We start from the raw sequence: 26,341 nt of genomic DNA on the forward strand, positions 1-26,341 counted from the left end.
CGATCGTTTATTCAAAATATCAATTTTTGTTTTCCCAACATTATTATTGAAATTCAAAATAATCGTTTTGTTTATTTTACTTATCAACCGTACTACTGCATGAGGAAGAAAGTCAGCAAATAGTATTTTGTTTTCGATTTTCGGCGAAAAGCGATTTCACAAACACCACAACGGTGGACTTTATTTGAGCGGTAGAAAGCGAAAAATCGTTTTTCGACAACAAACAATAATATATAATAATATAATATAGTACGTTCCTCACGCAGTTTATAATAATAATAATGGAAGCGCCAAAACGGTGTCTCCTGCAGACATAGGACTAACTTCGATGCAGCAATAATATGCTTTACATAAGTCATTATTTTTCATAAACGACTTGGCACTGTGTAGATAAGAACCATTTGAAGTTTTCGAAATCACGTCTTATGTCACAAAAAAAGTATGCCAAGTATGAATCAAAAAACGAAAATTTCCGATGTTTGGTCGAACGTTCTACACTTTATTATTTTTTTAATAATATATATATAATTTTATCATCAAGTCGGTTTCCAGTGCGTATTACGATCGTGCGTGCAAGTCATAATAAAAATGTCGTGTAATTATAATGTCATCATAGTGTGGCGCGTATATTTACACAGCTGTCAAAGTGACCTTTTTGCAGACACAGGCGACGGGCCTCATGCATATAACAATAAATAAATTGTCTTTCGCGATGATTCAGTTTCATCAGTGACTCACGTTATATTATATAAAACTAGTCGGCAGCAATTTAATTATCGTCCATCGCCGGCTATCATAATATTATTATTATTATTAAAATTACTATCGAATATTAATTTATAGTAAGCTCGAGAATTTAAAACTCTTGAGAAAACGTAAATATAGCGAAGTGAAACAGTTATTGAACACAACATTTTGCCGTGTTACGTAGAACACCAGATTAGGTGTAATACTATTATGTGGACTAAACTATAATACAAAAGTGAGGCCTACCTATGTAGGTAGTGTTGGTTAAAACATTTCAAATCAATGTTATGACTTATGATGTTATTATGTTATTTTATAGTATAGGTACTATTATGATAATTATAATAACGATTTAGGCTTGCTTACCGGTGAGTTGATAGAAGGTGTGGAATCAAAAAAACTGATGGATCTGCTTTGATACGATAATAAAAATATAGTAAAATTATTTATTTATATAAATATATATATTAGTAGGAACGTTCAAAATTCTGATTGACATCAGTCAAAGCGCAATTAAAATATAATATATAGAAATATAAATCTAATTACATAACAGAGTTTTTAACATGGTTAATACTTAAATCATTATAGAAAACACGAAACCTGCTACCTGCAATCTGTATAATCTTGAATGATTACCTACCTGTATTGAGCATTTTATTAATTGGAACGAATTAACTGTAATTTTGGCAGTAGGAAAGTGTACTAAACGTTTGTAGGACACACGAGTATCAAACTATATTGAGATTTAAACATAGTAAAGTTATAGGTTATTGGTAGAGATATAAGCTTGAAAATTTCCAATTGAAATTTTTTTTTCATTGAAAATTTCTGAAAATTTTCAATTTTCTTTGAAAACTTGAAAATTTGTTTTTTTTTTGTACTTTTCTTAAATAAATTAATTTTTAAGTTTAAATTTATTTAAATACTTTATAAAATTACTGTTTCATTTTTATTTACATTGTAACAAGTATAACGTCAGAGTCAAACAAAACACTTATAATAATAAAAAAAAATATAATTTGGGTAAAATTGAGGAAGTGACTCAAACAATAAATTACCTCCGTTAAAAATTGAAAAATCAATAATTGTAACGATTATACGCTCATAATTTATAGGTACTGAAGTAAAAATACAACATTTTTAATAAAAGATAAAAATGCACGTTTATTATCGAGTATATATTATATATATTTAATGATTTGTATTTTTAATTTACTATATTAAGTTCATTAGAATAATACCAACATTTTATTAAAATGAGTAAAGTGTAATAAAAGTACGTATTTTAAAATATAATTTTGAAGGTTAAATATACTACAACTATATTATAATATCAAAAGATTTATTTGATAAGAAATTAATATGATAAATTATAAAATTTTCATGAAAATGTACATCACTACTCACTAGTTATAGGTAAGTACTCATATCCTAGTATAGGCGTATTTAGTTTCGTAACAGATATTTTGTAGAACATATTATTTTATATTTTTCCATGGTTATCAATGATTATAATAAAAAAAAAAAAAGGTAAAGTCTCAGATATTATTTTCGGTTCACCCAATCACGATCACCTTGCAAATTCTCCCGCACACTTTCGAGTGTCGCCATACGTTTTACCAACTGATCGAACTAAATTAATATGTCGTCATGTGCCAAATGACAAATGTTATTAAAATCTAATTCAAAACTCAACTCAAATTAATAAAGTCAATTCCATCTCCGGACATAACGTAAAATGGAAAGTCGACGTTGTCCCGCCGGCGGTGACAATTATTGGAGCCATTACTGCTCCGTGTAAACATCTCATAGCTTGAGGGCTGACATAAACTTTTGGGTTTATAAAAACCAAAAAAATATTATATTTGTCTCGTTGTGTGATGATGTACCATACGTTTTTCTCTCTTCGAGTTGTTGCAACACAATCGTAATGTATGATCACAAAATATGTCGTGATTTAAATCGATTATGTGCACGTCTATGAGCATAAGCAAAATCCATTACTAAGTTATCATATATCAGGAGTGACTAACGGATAAGAGAGTCACGAGCTTCACAACATATAATGAAAAATAATATTAAGAGCAGGAAAAGGAATAATTCCTATTGGTTATTAATGTAATATTAGTGAAAATGTTAAGACACAAGCCGTGTCTGGTCACCCTTGATACCTACCTATATAAGGTACCGTGGTGTAACAAAAAAACATGACAATCTAAATAACTTTTGTTTTATTTTTTTTCTATATCTATGTATATTGTATATTTTACAGAATATAGAAGTTTGCGTTACAAATAGTAGGGTATACCATTTATTATTTTTATTTTTTAAAACTGGCGATTTTAAATTTTATTATATTTTTTGGAAAAAATTCAAAATAGCCAATTGGTAAATCTAATTTTTAGAAAAATGTTGATGGTACAAACTAAAAACGTTTGTTTAAGTCAAGTAATTTATTTTTTTAAATTTTTTATAATACCATTATTTTTTTAGAGTAAATTATTTGAAACGTAATAATTATTTTTAAAATAATTTCCTTTGGAAATTTCCTGACATATTATTTATCATCCATATAATTTTCTTAATTTTTTTCATACGTGTAACTAGTGTCAATTTTTATTTTTATTTGTCAGGTTTTCCAATTACACTGTATACCTATAGTATTTAGAATTCAACGGCGTCATAAATTTCCCAATTTTAATGTGACATGTACTTACTCGCATGTACATGTATTATATAATATTATATTGTACAAAGATATTACAAAACAACATGTTTCTGAACACGAGCGATCATAAAATTAAATCTTTAACTGCCACATAGTAATTTTGGCTCGCGTAGTGAACAGATGATATACGCTACCTATATTTTTCTCTCTTCCCTCAACTATAGAGTCGTTTCAACACACATCATTAGGCATAATCGCAAAATATATTATCATTATAAATCGATCGATTATGTGCATGTCGATGAACATATTATTATTATAGGTAATACATTACTAACATAATATATAATATCAGACTCAACGTAAAATGCGCCAAGTTTAATATGACGTGTACCTACTTATAGGTATTCGTGGTACACTCGTATTACATATATTGTACACAATTATTACAAAACCGACGTGTTTATGAACACATACGATTATAAGACTACATCTTTAAATGAGCCTATATAATATATTATGATATTATTATATTATGCATTAATTATTAGTATAATATGATGGCCGCTATCGAGAGTTTCGCAACGCATAATACATGAAAACAACGTCATAATTGTTGTAATAATACGCTGAAGATGACGCGTCACGAAAAACACATTTTATTTTCCTCAAACGAGCATCTTTGGAAACGAAAATAAAATCTGTACACATACACCCACCACTACCTAGGTATGGTTACTTGCCTGCCTACGTATGAGCTGTCCATCGAAAGTATATATATATTAGTAATTACACATTTACACGGCTCTGAAATTCGGTGCCATACCCAGGAATTTTATTAAATGGGTGGGGGCAGTGTGTCCGAAATCAATAATTAAATTTTTTTATTAATTGGTCTCCTACAAAACAGTATATATGGTAAAATATAGTAATAGCCAATATAGGGACATAATATATTATAATATATACCAAATGTATTATATAACTGGTATATTAAATAGCAATATTGTACCAAGTCGGTACATAATCAAAAGGTTAGGTTAATTAAATTAATTAAATATAATATATAATATTTACCATCATAAATTGACATTATATAAATGCGTAGTTACGTAAGTACATCTGGGGCAACAGTTCTTGAGAACTTTGATAGTATTTCAGAATCCGTATATATACCCTCTCTTAATTCTAAGAGGTAGGTTGGTTTGGATTTTGCATGGATCTGTTAGAATATTGACGACATCGTTTGATTTCGGAGGTGACCAATTTCTTGGTGGACTTTAATTATTGTGGATTGTTCGTACCCCGTACGTATCAATAGCTGAGTGTAATGTCGGTGTGCATTATCTGTTATTCATCTAAATTCTAAACTTTAAATAACTTTAATAATAACGGATAAAAAATTGTTCAATATTCGATGATGAGTGAGTATAACATTACACCAACATTTAAAAAAATTAATTTTTTTTCTTCTTCCGGCTATGTGTTTCATAACTAAGGTTGTCGTTAAAAAAATATATATTTATATAACCATGATTAGATAATGGTAAAAAATGATTTTAATTTCAAAAATACATTAATATTACATTAACAGACTAAATAATACATTTTTTTATTTTAAGTTCCATTAACTACCGATGAAAAGTATTTTGGCTATTAGCGTGCCAATTAGATGTGGATCACCTCGCGCACGAATATCATATTGACCAGGTACCTACCTAATAGTAGGTACCCGGCTAATAGTATTATATTGTACGAGGTCACACCAACCAATCAAAACGATAAATCCGTCGAAATTAAAAAATACACTTGTGCGTACGTAGTTTTATTAATAGCACTGCGTCGACCAAAACGGACGTTCGAGTTTATAGGTACGCATAGTATACGTCTGGCCACATTAGTTATTACATAAATCGGTAGGGAATTTCACGGACGTAGGTAGACGCGTCGTTGTCGTAATACTATGAGTGCGTCCTTCACCTTCACATCGTCACATCGAGACGGTTTTAAACGTTTTTTTTTTGTTCTTCGCGAGCATTATATTGTAATTTGATTCCCTGCGGATACATGCATGGGGGGGGAGGGTAGCCCATAAATGCATAACATACTTTTTGTAAATGTTTGATATGTAGGTTAAAATAATATTATAATGAGTTATAACATTCAAAGACTCGATGTAGGTACGTTTCCTCCAAGTCCTATTCCAACCACCACTTGGCATTTTTCCAAAATATTTTCATGCAAATATTTAGAACGTAACTTTTACGACGGTTTTTTACGATTACATGCGAAATTTTAGTAAAAACCATTTAGATTAAATGTAGGTAAATTGATCTTCAAAATGGTTCACAAATAATTATAATTTTTGATTCACCACATAGAAATCGTAACTGTAGTGTGTATTCTTAAAAACCGATAAAACGTTTAAATCAAAATGTTGACAAAATAAAAAAAAAATATTTCTATTGGTAATTACTATTATGTTATCAACTATAATACCTCTGTAAAAATATTGATTAGTCCGCAGTCAGGTATTGACAATTTAATTTAATTATTAAAAAAACAAATATTGAAGACGCCTAGTTTTTCCAAAATACGTTTACAACGATGGGGTATAGTCGAGCGGCACAAACCAGCTGGGGCGTGTTCGTGGCTGATGGGGGGAGAGGCTAGCGCCCTTTGCATATTTGTATCATAAATATAATATAATAAAGCAATGATAGTATATTTACCGCTATATAGTGGTCTAAGGACTAAGAATAGTCAAAAATCCATATCCTCCCATTCAAAAAATCTGAGCACACTACTGCTGTAGCCAATACAGCAATCACGTCCGAACCCGCCCATAATATTATTAATAATTATATGATATTAATCCAAGATGCTTGTCTAATTTCATATTCAAATTTTGCATGTGGTCATGCATAGTCGTACAAACTGAGTAGGCACTTATTACAATATTTACGTACGAATACTGTTTAAAACCTTATTTTCACTTTACAGTTATTCAGTTTTTGAAAGGTCTGACTGTACAAATGCCAATTTTTAACGTAGAAGGTAATTAAAGTAAGTAAGTCACCTATACGAAGTGGCTATAGTACATTCAAAGTATAGTTAACTAAGTATACATAGCAAAATAATGTACCTATATAAATTATGCCATCTCAATTAACGTATTATTATATATTATAATTATTTATCATTAATTTAATTACTAAACATTTTTTTTTATTACCTATATACATTTAAATTAATTTACAGTAAAACACACTACCTCCTATAACGGAATCACTTGACCGTGAGTCGTTGCCGCCATCCCTGGTATATAATAATATGTTACGGGTAATGTGGAATAAGGCATACACTAGTTGCCTCCTTAAGTCAAAAAGGTCAATAGTTTTTCTACACGAATTGCCTCCCGACTATAATATTATATACATTTTGAAAATTGATAACTTTTTTTTGTTCTAACTTTCACTCGGTGTAAAGCAGCCACTTTTGAGATAGGATAAATAATATTATTTTTAAAGGTTGCTTAAAAAAAATTTGGTCCATCCGAATTTGGTGTTATAAATACTTGATGCTATTTGAATAAATGCAAGTTGGCTGTCTAAAAGGGTTAAAAATTAAAAAATGTGTATTTTAGTATTTCTTATCTTCCCTTAAAACCCCAATTTCAATCCGACGTCACTGAACAGAAATATTTCGTGTTACCATTTGAGTGAAACACACTCACTTATTATATTATTATTTTTAATATAATTGTGTGCCTATTATTTGTATACATTTTATACCCATATAATATATCTAATAATTCTAAATATCTATAATTTTGTATTTAATTCTTCCTAGACTTAAAATAAAATTACGACGCTTACTATGATAAAATAGAAAAATATCAACACACCTATGTCCTGAAATAATATAATAGCTATTATATTAGTTTATTAAACATACATTATTATGTTACTTGTAATCATTTTTTTATAATTAAAACATATTATGTGTGTACTTACAACTTTACAATGTGCATAATAGTGAAATTTATATCATTGGAGGCAACTAGAGTATATTAACATTTTTATTATCAAATGGGTCCTGTCCACGAACTTTGAACCACGAATACAAACAAATTATTATTTCTCTATCTGTATTATTATTAGGTATTTATTATTATTATATTGATAGAAAAAACCAAAAAACTGAATTCAATTTATATTAATTATAATTATATTATTATCTATTTTAAATCAATAATTATAATAACGATACACTATAAAAGTTGTGGTTTATACATGGGCTATATATTAGTACATTCTGCAGTAGTGCATACCACTTAAGAGAATTGTCAGCTTGAACATTTGTATACCTACCTAATACAAACTTTGTCAAATATATTTTTAATAAATGCCAATATTTTAAAGGGGATTTACTTAAAACGTATAAAATATAGGCAACGTTGTGCTAAAAAATTTGAGTTCTTATCCTATTTTCATTTCTATAGAATACAATTAGGTTAGATTTAAAATAATACAGTATAACGCATTAAGTTCTGTTTACTAATTACGAGTTCAGATTGAGATAACAAGCATCGAGCCGATATAATAAAGTTAGTATAAATGAACGTCTACTGTGCAATTAATTAATAATGTAATATTATATAGTTGAATAGCAGTAATTAATAAAATATGTTTACATAATGAAATTATAGTATTAACCTTTTAATTGTATAAATGATAATCATTTTATGTAGTTACGCGATGACAGTAGTCGTTTATCATCCTAATATTATAAGTGGCATGGCATTACAAAAGGCTTGTTATTGCCGACTATGCACTGATAAAATATAGTATTTATATTTTATAGATTCGGTCGTATTGGTATGAAATGTAATTATAGGTTTGTTATTTACATTTGTAGATAGAAGCCAATGGATCAACATGATAATAATGTCTAACGAACGACCACCAAGAAGGACCTGATAAAATACATTTTTAATAACCCAATAACACAGTAAACTTTTATACGGTTTGCGGGGCAGGCCGATAAGTTAGGTACGATACTGGAGTAATATTTTTAGAATAGGACTAGGTTTGAATACACATATCTGAAAATGGTTGGCTTGAATAATTGAAAATAAGTTGTTTATTTTTACGAATTATAATTTATGCAAGTATCTAATGGTTGTTTATCACAAATTGTTTTTCCATCTATAGTATAATCCTCAGTTAACTATTTAGATAATGCAATTGAAATGTATGTAAACAATCATATATTCAAGAATGGAAAGTTGATTAATTATATTGTTTCGTACTTTATCTCATTAATTCGTGTGATTATTTTGTAAATGGATAACACAATGGGGTAAGAGTCTAAAAGTTATTTTCATGATTGAATAATTAAAAAAAGTTATTAAAGATGTAATAATTATTATTAACTTATACAGTTAATTCATGCCAAGCCAAATTTAGTTTTTAAACTTGTAAACACAAAAAAAAAAATATAAGTCGAAAACTTACAAATTTAAAAGCGGATAAGTGGATATCACTTTTATGTACCTACAGTAGGTACAGTAGGTCACTAGTGGTTCAATGTATAATGAAATGTATTAAACTTGAATTCAATGACATAATATCCTTGTATAAGAAAAACGGTTCTAAGCGGAGATGGTTTGTCAGGCTGGATATTTTATATTCTTATTATTTATTATAGCCTGAAAGTTGAATTAATATTATATTATTATTTTTATTCGTCTCTATGGCGATAAACAAAGCGTTAGAAATTAAAATCCCGATTATAGCAGTTTTTCGTAATTTGTCAGTGGTTTTTTCCGTGGCATTAAATAAGTATTGAAAAAATCAAAAATTGCTTCTCTAAAGTACCATCTTGATCCAATTTTCTAAAAGATAAGATAATATATGTTGAAATCGAAGCACTTCACCGGGTAGAAATTTTGAAAAAATTAAAAATTAAAATATTCACCATTGTAAAACCACTAGCTTCCTCACTCAGCTCAGAATCTAAAAGCAGGTGAGCGACATCCACTTACCCACCTTTTTTACCTAAATTTGACAAAATTACCATAGTCAGTATGCGGATTTTCCCTCAAAACACTAATCAATACAATTAATCCTAAAACTCATTCAATATAAACATAAAAAAAATTACACAGATTTTTCACAGATTTAAAAAAAAATTGAAATACTTACCTACATTTGTATTAATATCTAGTTAATTCTTTTAATTTCCATAATATACTACAGATTTAATCTATAGTGTTTAAATTGCTTATCTTCATGGTAAATACATAATAATAATCTTTTTTTCAATTAGGGATACTTAGTATAACATCTAAAATTATTTCTCTTGGAACATTTTCAATTATAACTTTTTGATTGATACCAATGAATTTTTTTTTTTGGATTCTAATATAGCTTGAAAACATTTATTTACATGCAAGTGTATTTTAAATAGGGATGTTTTAAAAACATAACTAAACAACAAACCTCATCTAAATATCACTTAATATATTGTTATAACTTATAGGAATAAGCTTGTTAAGTGTGAAAAGTGAAGAATAATTGTTTCCACTTTTGAAATTAAGATATTTTAGTACGATATAGATTATAGATGCTTACCTATATCTAATGAATATAACGCACGTCACCATAACAATTTACTAAATGCATTTTCTAAAATGTTGACTTGATTAAAAAAAATTTTTTCAATTCCAGTGTATTTGTACATTTATAAAATAAATTACATAGGTATTGTATGAATAACGTTATCCAGTTACAAAGGCAAAATAAAATTATTTTTCCTAAATCAGGATTAGGATATCAGTCTAACACATACGTCAGAAGCATAGAATATAGCGAGTGTGGCAGCAATTCTTTTAAAGGTACACTCATTAATCAAAAAGTATTAACTTACCTATTTAGAAATATTATTTTTATGTGGTTCAGAGGTTGTAACTTGTTATTAAAAAAATAATTAAAAAGATAGGGATTAATATTATACTTACATTAATGTTATTGACCTTTCTGCAAATGTGTTGCTGCGAAGGCAATGTGGACGTGATATCATAATAATAATAATATAATATGCTCTTTATATCACCTATACATATGTTATTTAATGCATCAGAATTTATTGATCTGCCTTTAAGTTCACAGGAATAGCCAAAACAGGTAACCATTGACTAAAATAGAATAAACAAGGAGTTATATTCAATAGGATATAACAATTTGAAAGGAGAAGGACATTGAAAATATGCGTATAATGATAATATTGTAAAAAAATGCATAGAACGCAACTGTGATGAACAATTTCAAATTATTCTTTAACATGCATACTATGTAATAATTTATTATTTAATAGAAGAGAAAAAATGAAAATGTGTTTTTGGTATGGACATTGAAAAAACAATAAATTACAATTCGTTGTTAGCGAACAAGAAAAACAAAAAACAAGCGAACAGCTTTATGATAAAGCCAGAATTCAGATGGTACTTTGTGTGAACCACTTATCTCATATGTATCTCTGATACAGGTTACCAGTCATAGCATACAACATTGTACGATCAGCTGACCGTTATTGGTAAATTATAAACATCCAACGGGCACGGGTTTTATCCCGTGTGCATTTTTTGATGTATTCTCAGATTATTTTTCTGAGCGTATGATTTGTTGCAAACGCCGCAAGTGTACGGCTTCTCTCCCGTGTGCGTCCGATGATGTGTAATCACACTATTTCTCTGACTGAACGATTTGTCGCAAAAGTCGCACGAGTACGGCTTCTCTCCCGTGTGCGTCCGCTGGTGTACTTTCAGGCTATAATATCTACTGCTGAAAAATTTGTGGCATACATCACAAGAGTATGGCTTCTTCCTCGTGTGCGTACGCCGATGCTCAATCAGTCTAGATCTATGAGTGAATGATTTGTGACACACCTCGCACGAGTGATGCTTCACTCCGGTGTGAATTGGAAAGTGGACCGCAAATTCGTCTTTACTGGTGAACGTCTGATCGCATAATATGTCACCCGGGTACGGCTTATGACTTGGCCGGTGTACCGTCAGATTAATATTTTCAAAAAATTGCTGAGTCATGTAGCAACGATACTGTAACTCACGTAAGGCCATCTTATCGCTAATGTTGAGATCATTCATTTTAGTGTTGTTAAATCTTCCACATATTATATTGCTATCACATAAATATTTTCTCAGATCTGAGAGCGTGCTATAAATTTGGTACACTGATCAAATTTAACAGTATTGGAATTTATTTCTTTGTGTTGTAACTAACTCATATTTTTATTTGGTTGCTATATTATTCTAGCATTTTGTTTACGGTCTATTCAAATTTACTAAACTCATCAGATTTTCTAGCCAATATTGTGATTTATCATTTAAAATTATTATCTAATAATGCTACCATTCCTTCAGTATTTTCTTAACAAGTTGTCACGTTCAACTATCGTCAGTAAACCGACTTTACAGACAACCGATTTTTTCCACTAATTTTCGTGTATTTAGTCGCAAATAAAATATAAATTACATAATATAATATAATCATTGCTCAGCTCAAAATCATAAAATATATAGATAGGTGCCTATTATATTTAATAGAAATCCCGATTTTGGTCATTTTTTTTTGGCGGCGGCGGCTTGCAATATTATGGATACACCGATGTTAACATCACGTCAAGAGTGCAGTAATTTAAGGAAATGTTTGTATGTTTTCATTAATTTGCATATTCACAAGACGTGTTGCGACAAGAAATAACGCAATGTTGCTATAGTTCCGAATGTTGCTTTTAAACCGTGCATTTTCTTCATTCTTACCTAACTTTACGCTCATTACGAAATATTTTTTGCAACCAGAATAACGTAACCAGGTATCCGTTTATAACACAATATTATGATGTTTATATTATAATTAGACAATCAAATGGTGCCGTGCCACAAACTTTCAGACGTTATTATTAATTTATTATAATATGTATTTATACAGGTTTATTTGTTTATTTATTAATGACAATACGTGCAGCGACTTACCTGATAACAATGTTTAATATTCAGAAACACTAAGTTAGTATCTACTTATGTTACAAAAAAGTATAGCCATATAGCAAGATAAGTATTATCATCATCAACAAAATCGATGTCAGAAACGTTATATATTCCCCTTTATAATTGTTTTGTTTTGAATATAATAATATCATTTATAAGATTTCCTATTATACTATAAAACCACATATAAGTCGGAAAAATAAAAATGTGTTATTTTGTAACCATAAGTTTTGCAAACTTTGTGATAAAAATATTTAATATACAATCAGAATATCACCGTCCACCGATCTATAAAACAACAGATTTCTGTGCTCTAACATACATCTGCTAATAAAAATACAGTGAAAGTTCGACACAACAAACTTTTATTTAATACAATTTCCTGTTTAACGAAATATTTTTGAGAACTACAATCAACTGAGAGCCAAAATATAATTTACGTAATTCTATTAACCAATTTCTCCATAATAAGATTTTTTCGTTGCACATGCCCCTTGGAGACTTCATAATATAGACATTTTGCACTGTACGCATACCATTTACCCCCTTACATTTTCCTTTGATGGACGTTAAACTACATGAGTTTTTTTTCTCTCAGACTCACGAGCAACCTAAATAAAACTCATTCAAGTAAAATCAATTTTTTTTATGATTTTCATGTATTCTTAGAGTAAAATAATTTTCCACCAAAATTGTGAATCGCATAATATTTGCTTTTATATTTTATTATTATTTTACTCTATATTATTCGACACTATTATTTAACTATAAAAATAAAATAAATTTGTAAATTTTTATAGACATTAAATTATTTTGAGGCAAATCATTTAAGATACATCTAGGTATATTTTTTATGTCTATAAAATGTTATTCTCTCTCATTTTGGTCATGAGAGATTTTACTCTAAGATAACATAAACAAAAATAATATATAATTGATTTTGAACGAATGCGTTTTGTGCACGTGCAGGGCTGAGAGAAAAAACAAACTGTGCGCTGACGTCCTCTTTAATATTATAGTCTTGAATAAACCAATATTTACAAGTAGTTATTTGTTTTTAATTTTAGGGTGGTTTGAACGGACTGACAATACTGCCATAGAAAATTACAAACTTGGGTTAAGGATATATTACAATAATATAATATTATTGATAAACTTGTGCAAGGAAAAACAGGAAATTACAATTTTTATTACATAATAATTATTGAAAATTGATTCTGTTTAACTAATTGTTCGTCATCATTGATGCGTCGTAGATAATATGCGACTCCTGGTTACAGGGCAGGTGCAGCTAAATTATTATTATTACAAGCACCGATATGTAGGTCAGTGGCGCGAAGAAAATCCGTCGACTCGAACACGTAAACGCGCACCGTCATCGTCATCGCATATTATAATATTATTATACTTATGTATACACATAATGCTTTATATTATACATAATAGTATACAGGCACTTGCCTACTACGTCTATACCGTGTAGGTACACATATTTATTATTATACGCCTATTTAGTCGTGCTCGATTCGAGGGCCGCGTGCGCTCCACTCGACGGCAGTGGCGACCGCGTTACATACCTCCGCCGCACGCAAACCCGTATAATATACGCCCAATAACAATAATACGATATCGGTATATAATAAAATAATATTTAATATAATTATATACCGTCATGGTAACATATTACCTACTTATATTTTACGGTACCATAATACTATAGACGCCGTGAGGTAATAATACGGACACGAGCCGAAAACCCGCAAGTCACCAGAGCACACGCGCACACAATATCATCACCGTCATGATAATATTATACCTACCTATGATATTATTATTATTATTATTATTATTATTATTATTGTGGTGTGCAATATACCTGGTTCGTGGTGATATAATGTTTTCCTTCTGTATGAAAATATTATTTTCTATAACCTACTTTTTATTCCTCGAATATCATAAGTATTACAGGTGCACTTAAAAGTTGACCACGACCAAAATAATATTATGATTAGGTCCCGCCGTTCCATCCAACTAACTTGGCTAACGATTAGTTTCTAAATTATTCGGCTGTATATGTACCTATAATATTGCTTAAAGTGTGGTCTGGTAGAGGAGTCTTCTTTCTTAATTTAGTATAATATATTTTAAGCACCACTGAAGACGTTTCATTTCCCCGTGGTGATATTATACCTGTAAAAATCCTGAGAAACTTTTGGATTGCCCTCAAAGTTTTCCACTCAACACAAATGCAACCGCAGGATTTTCCGACAAACCATATGGGCAACAGTACCTATTTGAAAATTTATCACCTTAAACGGACCGGTACCAATGTCGTTTTATGTCAGGTTTCCACTACTACAGTACTGCGGATTGAACCGGTTTAATAACTCCATAAATTATACTTTTAGTTAATAATTTATTAACTGTTAAATATTTGTGTTTTGTTCAACAAAACGTTTTGAGAAATGCGAAGAATAAAACGAATTTTTTTATGACAGTTGTTTAAACATTTCTCGGTACAGATAAAGTCATGTACCGACATTTGCACATGGACTTGAATTGAAAACATAATAAGACTATAATATAATATTATTATTTTATAATAGTTAGTGCCTATAATGCCAAACGTCTGAAATTTAAATATTGTAATGCATCGTGTGTTTAAAATTTGTCATACCATAATATATAATAGTAGCATATTGCCACAGGTCTCGTCGCGATATTATGTAAATAATATCCATTTTGGTATCGATTTTTATTACGGTTTTTAAAATGTTTGTCATTCTCAGTGGAGTATCGAGGGGAAGGGCTGAGGGGGCTGCAGCCCCCTCCCCCCACGAAATGTTAAGAAAATTAAAAAATTATTTTTATGGTCTATGATAGTTGCTAAAAAAGTCTTAATTTAATTTGTATTTAAAATATTTAAAAATGTACTATAAGTGTTAACACTTTTCAGCCATCTATCTGTGCTAGTACGTATGTAATGTGTAAAAGTGGAAAAGTTGATCAGCCCCCCCCCCCCACGAAAAAAATCCTGGCTACGCAACTATCTATGACTTTACCATATTATACTCTCGTGGAGCGCGCTTAATGGACATATTAATGCGTTATGATATTTTATTCTTTTCGTATTATTAAAATTGACAAATTATTGAACGGCAATTTAGTAGGTAATAATAATGATAATAAATCACGCATGATTTCGGATATTATTATTGATTATTATGGCGGCGGTGCAGGTGCAGCGGTGCACCAAATAGCCGCCGACGAAACCGGGACTCGGGCCACGGTCTGATAACCCGGACAGCGATAATTATAAGTGTATATACATACATAATAGCCGAAATACATAATACTATTATTATTAAAATAGGTACATGTATATAAGGTCATGTGGCCGGTCGCCGCCGCCGGTCTGGTGCGAATCGGTTTAGCCACGCGTTCGCAGACCGTTTATTTTTTTCCAGGCTAAAATATTATTATATAGACACATTTTCGTATGCAACTATATAATTATATTATTTTGATATTATTGTCGTGGTCTCACGCGCGGTCTTCCGACTTTTCGCCAAATCCGCCGCACTCGTGACCCGACGAAATAATATAATAACGATTCCTGACACTTCAATTTAATATATTATCATTGCGAAGTCTAACTGCAGTTTGATTCATAAATATTTATTTTTCTCTGCTAGTACGGAACGTTATTGTCCTTTGAATAAAACACTAATGGTTGACATAGGAAATAAATTATAATTTAAAAACTAATCTAAAACTAGATGGACAGGAAGAGAAGGCTGAGTCTACTAAGTCGGCTTGAAATTCTTTTGAAGCTTTTAGTCACAGTTTAAAAGAGATTTGTTCAAATTCCAATTCGTTCTATAGAAATACCAGAACAAATGCCCTACCTCCATTATTTCCTTCTAAAACCAATGAAGCAAAATGCAAAGAAATGTATGTGGTTGAAGTTGGAAATGAAATAATTAATAATTATGGTCAAGATATGTTTCAAATGACTCAAGTAGGTACATTTGACGTTGTAATATATAAATCTGAAGTAGTGAAACATAATATTTTGCCGTATTTTGCATAATATGATTTGTAGATTGGGATTAACTGCACAAGTGTACATGTAGCCTGGCAGTGTAGCAACTATATAGCAACAGATGATCAAACTTCGTTTAATAAGAATTATTTAAAATCATAAACTAGTATTGGATAAGACACTAGATTAAAGTCACTTACGTTTATAAGTTAAAAAAAGTACTTGAACAAATGATAATCTATACAAGAACAAATTAGCAACAATTTGGGCAACACTTAAAAATCGTAAAATAAATATAAAGTAGGTATTAAAAATATGAGCATTTTAATGATTGGGTAATTTTTTTTTGTTTTTTTTTTTTTTTTTTTGTCAAGTAATTATAATGATTAGTATTAGCAACTTTTCGTGGCTAAATATAGATTTTACTTCTCGTTCCTGACAACCGTTGATAGAATTAATCTGTTTAAATTACAATAACATAAATATTATGTTTAATCATCAATTAATATTTTATTAGACAAGTAGGTACCTAATATTAGTTATTTATTTCAAAATATAAATTCATATAAGAAATATTTTTTTACAGTGCTATTCCCATGTTACAAAAATTATAATAATGTTATAAATAATCGTAATGCAAAGTACATTTTGGTTTGAGACTATACGTAGGTGAAATACAAATTTTTTAATTCAGATTTTCTGTTTTCTTTTCTATGGTTTTGTTTAGAAAACATTCCCTATATTTCAAGCAAAACGATAAAAAAATGTTCGAATCCACAAATTATTAACGAATTGTCTACTCCCCCCCCCCTTACCACCCAATGATGCGATGTTCGATACAGCCTTGATGGTCTGCATACAATACATAATAATATCATAATATAGCAATAATAGGTATAACTGATGTTATACAGTTACCTTATTGGTATAAACTTCACTGTTAATAAACGCGTTTAATTATTATTATAACAAAATTACGTGAAATTGAAATTCGGTGAGTCGTCGTGATCGTGGTGACCGAATACCGGATGACTTCAACATTTCGGTATACCAAATAATATTCAAGTCGAGTTCACAACTACGCAGTGTTTCGTGTCATGTCGTGTCGATCAAATCGCATTCTGATTGAATGCTACTTTGTTGGCGTCATGTAATAACTAACCGAGTACCTATAGGCTATACCAATTACCTATACCTATACCATTGATTACAGTTCTAAACCAATATGGTTACTAATTTTAACATCACGGCTGTTACTATAATTTATAAGTTATAACACTAAAATAAATCAATAATAAAAATGTTGTTTTTTTTTACAGTCATTTAAATTGTAATATTTTTCTTTATTTAGGGACTAAAATATATGTTCTATAATTTTCAGAATTAGATATCCGAGTAGATAATAATATAATTAATGTCCTAATTTTTTTATCGACGGCATGATCATCGTCGTCGTGCAAAGACCATAAAGAGCTGCCTAATTATACGCTTTATATGCACATCATAAACTACAAACCTTATGGCGTATACGCAACTAGTTGAACACTTACAGAAATTATTAATTATTTAGGTACCTACTATTAAAATATTTACATAAATTATATATTTCTGTCTTAGCAGTAGGCTGTCTAATATTAAAAATAATAAATTACAAAAATATTAATTTGTTATTTTATTTATTTTGTATTTAGATAAAAGATCAATGATTTTCCGAAATAATTCTTTAAAAATACCTATTAATTAAGAATAAGTGAACAGATTTCACGCGGTGAGACACTGTAACGCGTACGTAATGAATTCCCCCCCCCCCACCAACATGACTTAATGAAATGTTCTTCAAACAAATCATAAACAATTGTTAATTAATAGCTGCCACACCCGAAATATGTGATGTCTCAGTCTTACAATCGTACAACATGGTAAATTTACGTTCAGCAGTTACAATTTTGTGTCGTTGGTTTTAATATTATAATGTGAACTGATCTATTAACAAACTCAAAACTATATCACCTGTTGGTTTAAAACAATATTTTAATTTTTAATCCATAATATTAAATTAATTTTACATATCATTCATAACTCGCTTAAACAAAATACATATATCTTATAAAACCAACTGGAGAACACAGATAATATTTTCACCTTTATATTTAATTATAGGTCAATTGATTCTAACATTAAACTTATAACTACACAGAATCATTGGAACTGCAGCACGGAAAAGTCGTACTTTGATGGTGGCAACGCGTCATAAAGGTATCTACGGGTCTTAATAGTATACACAAGAAAACATAATAACAATATTGTAAATTTAATTTCCAAATGGCGTATAAGCGGGGAATTGAATTATCCCATTCAGCAATAATTAGTTGTGATGGTAATATTATGTAATTAAAATATTATAATCTCGGGGGTCGAATACACGCGTAGCTTTGTCCAGCCGTGTAAATTTGAATATTGCAAACGATCTAAAATCAAAACGCACATAATGTAAACGATTTCGTTATTTGTAAGCAATTGGAAAACTCGGAAAATCGAAAACAAAAAAATCTGATGGGAGGGGGAAACGTCACGCGTATACGGTATTATACGCGTCACTGGTCGTTTTCTTCCGTGTATATAATATCACGGCTGACATTATAAAATAGTACGTAGAAATTGCGTAAATTTCACCGACCGTCGGCAAATAATATTAATCGCCGTAAACAACATAATAATAATATATTATTGTACAATATTATAATAGTGGTAAAACGAAGCGACGAAAAAAGTATGACTCGACTGCCGTACGATATAGTAATAATAATATTATAATATATTACCGTCATAACCTTATATTGTTAGGCGTGTGGACGGACGCGTTGGTGGGGACGAGGTCACGAAATCACAATACCGCTTATAACGTATTTTGTATAGTGACGGTCAAGGGTATTGTACGTGAATAATAATAATAATAATAATAATAATAAAAAAAAAAAACGCCGACGCAGAGTGCAAACAGTTGAAAATATAATATATAAAAAAAAATAACGAACACACACTTATTGCGATGTTCTGTACGCGGAACCGTGACGGTGTGAAAAATCGTTTAATAGAGGTACCCCACCTATAGTACCTATGCTATTTTTTTTTCAACAATATTTTAGTAATTACAATATTATTATGATAAACAAAGAACTATTACTATAGGAAACAGGTACTGGTCCGTGGTCGCTGCTTTTGCTCAATGATTTTAGAACGTCCCAAAAAAATGTCATTACCGAATATTATAACCATGTTGCAGAGACGACAGGTTAAAATAGCCACCATAATTATTTAGGACCTCCAAAAACCGTCCACCACGATTGCTGGAATATGGAGATTTTTTTCTGTGGAGGTAATGTGTAAAATAAAAAAAAATGTACTGCGGTAGCAATCGCTAATTTTTTTTTTTTTATCAAATAGCTTATTCGACATATCTCAAAAGCCGTTGTGAGTAGACTCTGATGACCGAACTGTTCACGATGTTTTTATACCCAACCAGATTAAGAATCAAGGTCCGTGGTCCAAATACGAAACAATTATAATATTATTGTGAGATTTATACGCTATCGCACCGGTCCATAATAGTCGTGGCGAGACGTTGTGTGATTATGTATGTATTTTCCCATGGGAATATGCATTTGTAAAACCATAAAATTAGTACAAAACAGCTGTGTAATATTACAAATATTACAAGTACTCACCCAACATAAACGTTCTTCATTTTTCATTTGGCAGTAGCCCATAGCGCCAAAATCATTATGGTTTTTCGAATGTTTGTTCTTTCCAATGAGCACCCTGCCCTACGAATTGGTTAACAATATTACTAATTCGGTAATTGGTTCCCGAGTAGGCTATAGATAGGTATATTTACGGTAGGGAGTTTAACCCCTCTCCCCACCACTCGAATAATTCAATTAAAATAAATTATAATAATAAAACAATTATAGTGGTAGGCGCACGTACATTTCTTTACAAATTGTACATTCAATATTTGCCAGCAATTCAACTTTTCATTTGTTTTGCTCACCAATTAACTTTTCTCTCTCAGATATATTTTCTTGACTTTAAGTGCGATCCTTTGTGTAGGGTATGATTTAAATTGTATCTGTTTTTCAATTAACAAAAATCATAAATTAAATCTAATATTATGAATAAATTACGATTTCCATCAAGCGATAGGTACCTATACGCGACAATAGGTATGTCGTACTGAAATAAATGATTTAGTATTCTGCCCACATTTTTGTTGGACAATTATCAAATCTTAATAATATTATTATCTCTATTTACGTATCATGGGAACCAACTCGAACAGTCGAATGTTGATAAGTAATTTTTTTATCGAGAACCGATTCGTAGGTATAGGTACGCTTTATTTTGACCAGAGAATCAATTCCGTATTTCCCGTCCCATACTACTTGTACCTATAAATTATTATTATTATTATTATAGGCCCAAGACGACGGCGATATTATATACAAGTAGAAGTGCAGAAACGAACAAACGTGACGTCACGATGCACCCAAAAAGGCAAATCACTCGATCGTGTTTTTATTCAAATTTTAAACAACAATGTGGAACAAAAACTAAATAAAAAACAGGTGCAGTGTTCACAACGACAATAAACAAATCATCGTGCACGCACGATTCCGCCGATATTGTACGTGAGGCACTGAGGTCGTATAATATTATTAGTATCGTCATATATATTATTATTATTATACTGCAGCAGTAGCAGAAACGTAAGCCGCTCATTATATTCGCGTTGATCGAAATATTTGAGAAACAGAAGGCGTGGAAAATATTATGCATATATATAGGGTTAGGATGAGGTTTATGACCTTAACAACAAGAACATATTTTATATTTTTATAAAAATAATATATCTCTAAAAACATCGATTATGCCCTCAGAACAATCAAAATTTATGAAAGTATGTATAAGATACGTTAGAAATAATTTCCATTATTCAGTATGTATTAAAATAATAATAATTATTATAATAAATAATACATTTTTAATAATAACAATATTTTTAATGATTAATTACTTTTTATTTTTATTCAAATATATCTACAATCTGTTCCATTTTGTATATACAATAGTCAATAAGTAGGTGTGATAATTGACAATAATAATAAGTTGACATGAATCTTAAGATTAGGGGGGATTTCCAGTGGTAACACCCTCTACAATTAATAATTAAAAAAAAAAAACTTATAAGTAATAATATTATACTCACCTAGGTATTTATTTTTTTTTTTATTGATCATGAAGCCCTGCAACTATGACCATTAGCTGTTTGTTTTTTGTTTCTAAGTGTGGAATTGTATGTCAGTAAACACGTGTGTTTTTGGTTTGGTCGATTTTTTAGTGGACTCCCCCGTAGGTATCTGTCATGCTCGAATAGGGGACGGCGCCATTTCTCTCCGGACACCGTGACTTGCCGAAGAAAAATGCCACCCACGGCCGAAGTTTTGAACCGGCGTCGGTGCGCGTCACAACCGACGCCTTGGTCCGCTCGGCCACTGCGTCCCCCTATTTAATTTTAAAATGTTATTAACTGTAATATAATATTATAGTTTTATAATAAAATATTTTGATCCATTACTATGATTTAATCGAAGTGGTTATTCAAAAAACAGTTGATATTATAATACAAAATGTCAAAATAGCGTTTTTATAACTATTGGCTTATCAGTTGGTATAACAAATATTAAAAATTGCATCGATTAAACCACAATAGACTTGTAGATTAATCAAAATCTTAATCCGGCTGATTATAAAGGTATACTTTCTTGTCGTCAGACGATGAAGTCTAAAAAACAAAGAGATTATATTCCTTATTTTCTTGTGATAACGACTGCAGTATTACAAAATGTCTACATAAATAATTTTTGGAAACTTGATGAGGCGACATTTATCGTATATTATAATAATTATTATCGTCATCGACATAGTCGTTAAAGTTGTAAACGATCAAATTTTTTTGTTTTTTCGTTTACAACCACGCCCGTCGTGTATTTTGCTATATGTATAAGTAAGCAGACGCTCCACAGGTGATTAACTTATATAATTGGCGCTACATAATAGCCTCTCACTACGACATATTTTAGCATCTATTGTATTGGTTCGAATTCAATATCCATTAGTCATTACTCGTTAGTCATTGCCAATAATAATGTGAACTAATTTTAAATGATTGTAGCAAAAAAAAAAAATTAAAAATGGATAAATAATACCAAACACAACGTGTTTGGATCGATGAAACGGTAGAAGCCATTCTATGATACTATTATATACCTAGGCATAGTATTATATAATTGCCACTTATACATATTTTGGATTCAGTCGACTTATATCATAGGCAGGGAGGTAACTAACAACCCGTACCTACTGTTATTTTTTCGGTCTGCTATCAACCGGTTAATGTTATCGTTTAAAATCTACCACGGTCAATCGGATCTTTTTAACACAACTCTAATATTTTATTAGTTTGTGTTAAATAGGCGTATTTCGTGTTTGTACGCAGTTATTTGATTTCGAAAGCCGTAAAAATACGTTTTAAGAAAGTAATAATTAATGTCTATTACCTGTTATACGTTTATAATAATGAAATGGATATTGGCAACGGATAAGCTAAATTCAAAAGGAATTTCTGTATAAAATACGAATGGGTCGAGCGTACGATTCCAACTATACTGCAGCTACCGTACCTATCACTGTTAAAAATTACATTCATAAAAAACGAAAAATGTCTTCAACGGCAAATTCAAGCGTGAGCACAGTAATTTAGCCGAAAACATACTTTGCATCTCAAAATAAATGTAATGTTACGTTAATATTACAACTGACTATAATTAACCTACAACTGACTATAATTGCCTTCGAAGATTTTACATATTGTAATTAATTAGTATATAGGTATATATTATTATATCAGTGGTAAAGCTTCGAGTGAGGCTTATTTAGAATTCCACTCATTAGTTTGGTATGCTGATGCCGTGGATATACGTACATATAACGTTTTAGACTTTGAATAAACTTCCGTTTCAATTACGATTTTAAAATACGTCGTTATACGACTTACGTAATACGTTATACTGAAAGAATGTTTTAATTTTCCTGAAATCTCGGGAGAAGAGCTGCATTCATCTCAACACCCCTCCCCAAAAGAAATACACCACTGATATATTATGTATTACTCGTGTTATACGCGAGTGATCGCGGACGCGGTTACGGTTAATCTCGTAATGGTATGGGTAACAATATATATAGTTATAGGTATAAATACTATAAATCCCTATATATAATATGTGGTGTCGATCGCGTGATAGATCTGCGAACGAGGTCGTGACTCGTTGCGTTGAAGTGCATAGGTACTTTTGTAGAATATTTATAGGTATATTCACCGATCGTCTAAAGGTATATTATATACATCACCGTCGTTGTGGGTATTATCCGACGGTCGCACTGGGTCGTCGCGACGATACAACAATATTATTATTTATAGAAATAAATAGAAATATGATATTATGTAGGTTCGCCGAGCCGGATGATGAGAGAGAGAGAGAGCAGACAGAGATCTACCGATCATCTCCAACGAGAGTTCAAGCGTGAATCAATTTATAATATATTGTGTTATTACAACGACATTTATCAACTTTTTGCACGCACTGAAAGTTTCAGTTTTTTTGAACCTCGAAGTGGAAGAATAATAAATAAGAATGAAATGATTATTATCAAAAAATTAAGATTACGTCAACGAAAAACCTTACCTACAATACTGAGACGATATTTTACTTCGAAGCGGACGAAAGCCAAGAAATTTACTTTACTTACAGATGTTAGGTATAGACTTCGTTACGTCGAGGCGGCTGCTTGATATAGATTTATAATCGTTTCCGTTACGACTTCCGGTCGTACTCGTTACCGTCATCGTCTGTTACATTTCACTTGGTGGTGTGGCAGGATTATTGCGAATTAAAACAATATTGTCAGCGCGATTATTATACGACACTGACGTGTGCAAGTCATCAATCGACGAGTTAAATAATGTGCTCCACTCGCTGCAGGGTCGCAAAGCCCGTTGGAATTGTCGACTAAATATATTATTTTCACTTCATAAAAACTGAAAACATACTTTTGTAACCGAAAAATAAAAAAATGTGAAACAACAATTATGTATAATGCATTCATTGGATTACGTTCATTCTAGGCAGTATAATATTATATGATTGTTTGTTGGACAAGGCGAGTAAAGCACAGTCTGACCTATACACGTATGATAAGAAGGGAAAGGAAAGAAAAATATTAATATTAAAATACATTTATAATTTCCCATTTGATCAATATTTGAGTTATTTTACTTTTCAGTTATTGGTAATTTATTAGTTAATAATTCATCCACAAAATTATAATTACGAGTGCCTATATTTATAACAGCTACAGGAGTGACGCGGTGCACGACCCCAACGTTCGAACCTCTGCAACCTCTGAGTGAGGTGACAAATATTAATCCTATGCTGGAAATACGTCAATAATATTATTATTATTTTTCGATCGGACTAGACTACAATTTACCATATGAAATCGGTGTGAAATAATAATGTCTACGCCGGTGCCGATCGAAATGATTCTTATTACTCGGATCTTTACCACCGTACATAGGTATACTTAGGTACAATTATTATAATATTATTGCCTGTTATACTGTTTTAGCATTCTCAATAATATTATATTGTATTAAAGTGTTACAATCGTAGAATAACGCGAACATTTTCACACCACTGCAGCGATAGTAAGGCGATAAATTATATTTCGCCTCTTTTGGATAAATCATAAATGTTAATCAATAGATTATTATTCGTCAATCGGACTAAACGACAAACATTTTACCGTAAGAAACCGACCGGTGTCTACGTCACTGGCGATCCGAAGACAATTTTTCTTATCACACCGCGGATGTTAATCGCTTTACTTACATACAGCTGGTACCTAGGAACATAATATTATATTACTAGGTATAGGTACCTATTACAATATTTTAACATTCTCAATAATAATATTATGTATTAAAGTGTTACAGGCGTCGGAATAAATCGGACATTTTCGACGCCACCACACGAGGAATACGCCGTCTGTGTTTCTTTTCACGTGGTGGGATACTGTGGCGGGCGGGCGCGGGTCGGCGCGGAAGCGGTCGCGGAAATGTGTGCCACAACTTTCACGGAAGACCTACATACGCGGTCGTAGGTATACGTTTACGACATTGACTCGCGCGCCGCTTTCTTCGCCGCCGTCCCCATTCGAGTTTGTTGCCCCAGAAATATTATATTATATTATAACGCGCCGCCGCCGGTGATTCGAAGAGAGTATTATATTATTATTATAATGCCGTCGTACACACGCCGCACCGCGACCACCGCCGGCAATAATAGTAATAATAATATAACATGGGTACACTACGACGGTGATAACGACGATATAATAATAATATTAATATAATAGGTTACCCGTCGCCGTCTGATCGGAGGTGGTGGGCGGACGAGCGTATATTATAGTGTGTTACAAGTCACAACGAGTTTTGACTGTTTAGAAAATACGTGTGGAGAACGAGCCCGCGAGAGATCACGGCGTTTGCCATTGACATCGTGTAATGACGTATTATAATGACGACAATAATAATATTACCATTATTACTAAAGGTACATTAAAGGTACCCGATACGAAGGGGCGACCGACCGACCTCGTGCCGCCGTCGCCGCGGGATCGTTTCACT

At 31.1% G+C, this 26,341-nt stretch overlaps 1 protein-coding gene across 1 annotated transcript; it reads right to left on the reverse strand.

Annotated features, from left to right (window-relative positions):
* Window positions 1–11,048: 11,048 nt before the first annotated feature.
* On the reverse strand, window positions 11,049–11,588 carry LOC103310279 (zinc finger protein 73-like). Its single transcript, XM_008188004.1, has one exon. It carries the CDS (start codon window positions 11,586–11,588, stop codon window positions 11,049–11,051), a length of 540 nt encoding a protein of 179 aa, XP_008186226.1.
* Between the last annotated feature and the right edge of the window lie 14,753 nt (window positions 11,589–26,341).

Source organism: Acyrthosiphon pisum, chromosome X, assembly GCF_005508785.2.
Source record: "Acyrthosiphon pisum isolate AL4f chromosome X, pea_aphid_22Mar2018_4r6ur, whole genome shotgun sequence".
Lineage (NCBI taxonomy): Eukaryota > Metazoa > Arthropoda > Insecta > Hemiptera > Aphididae > Acyrthosiphon > Acyrthosiphon pisum.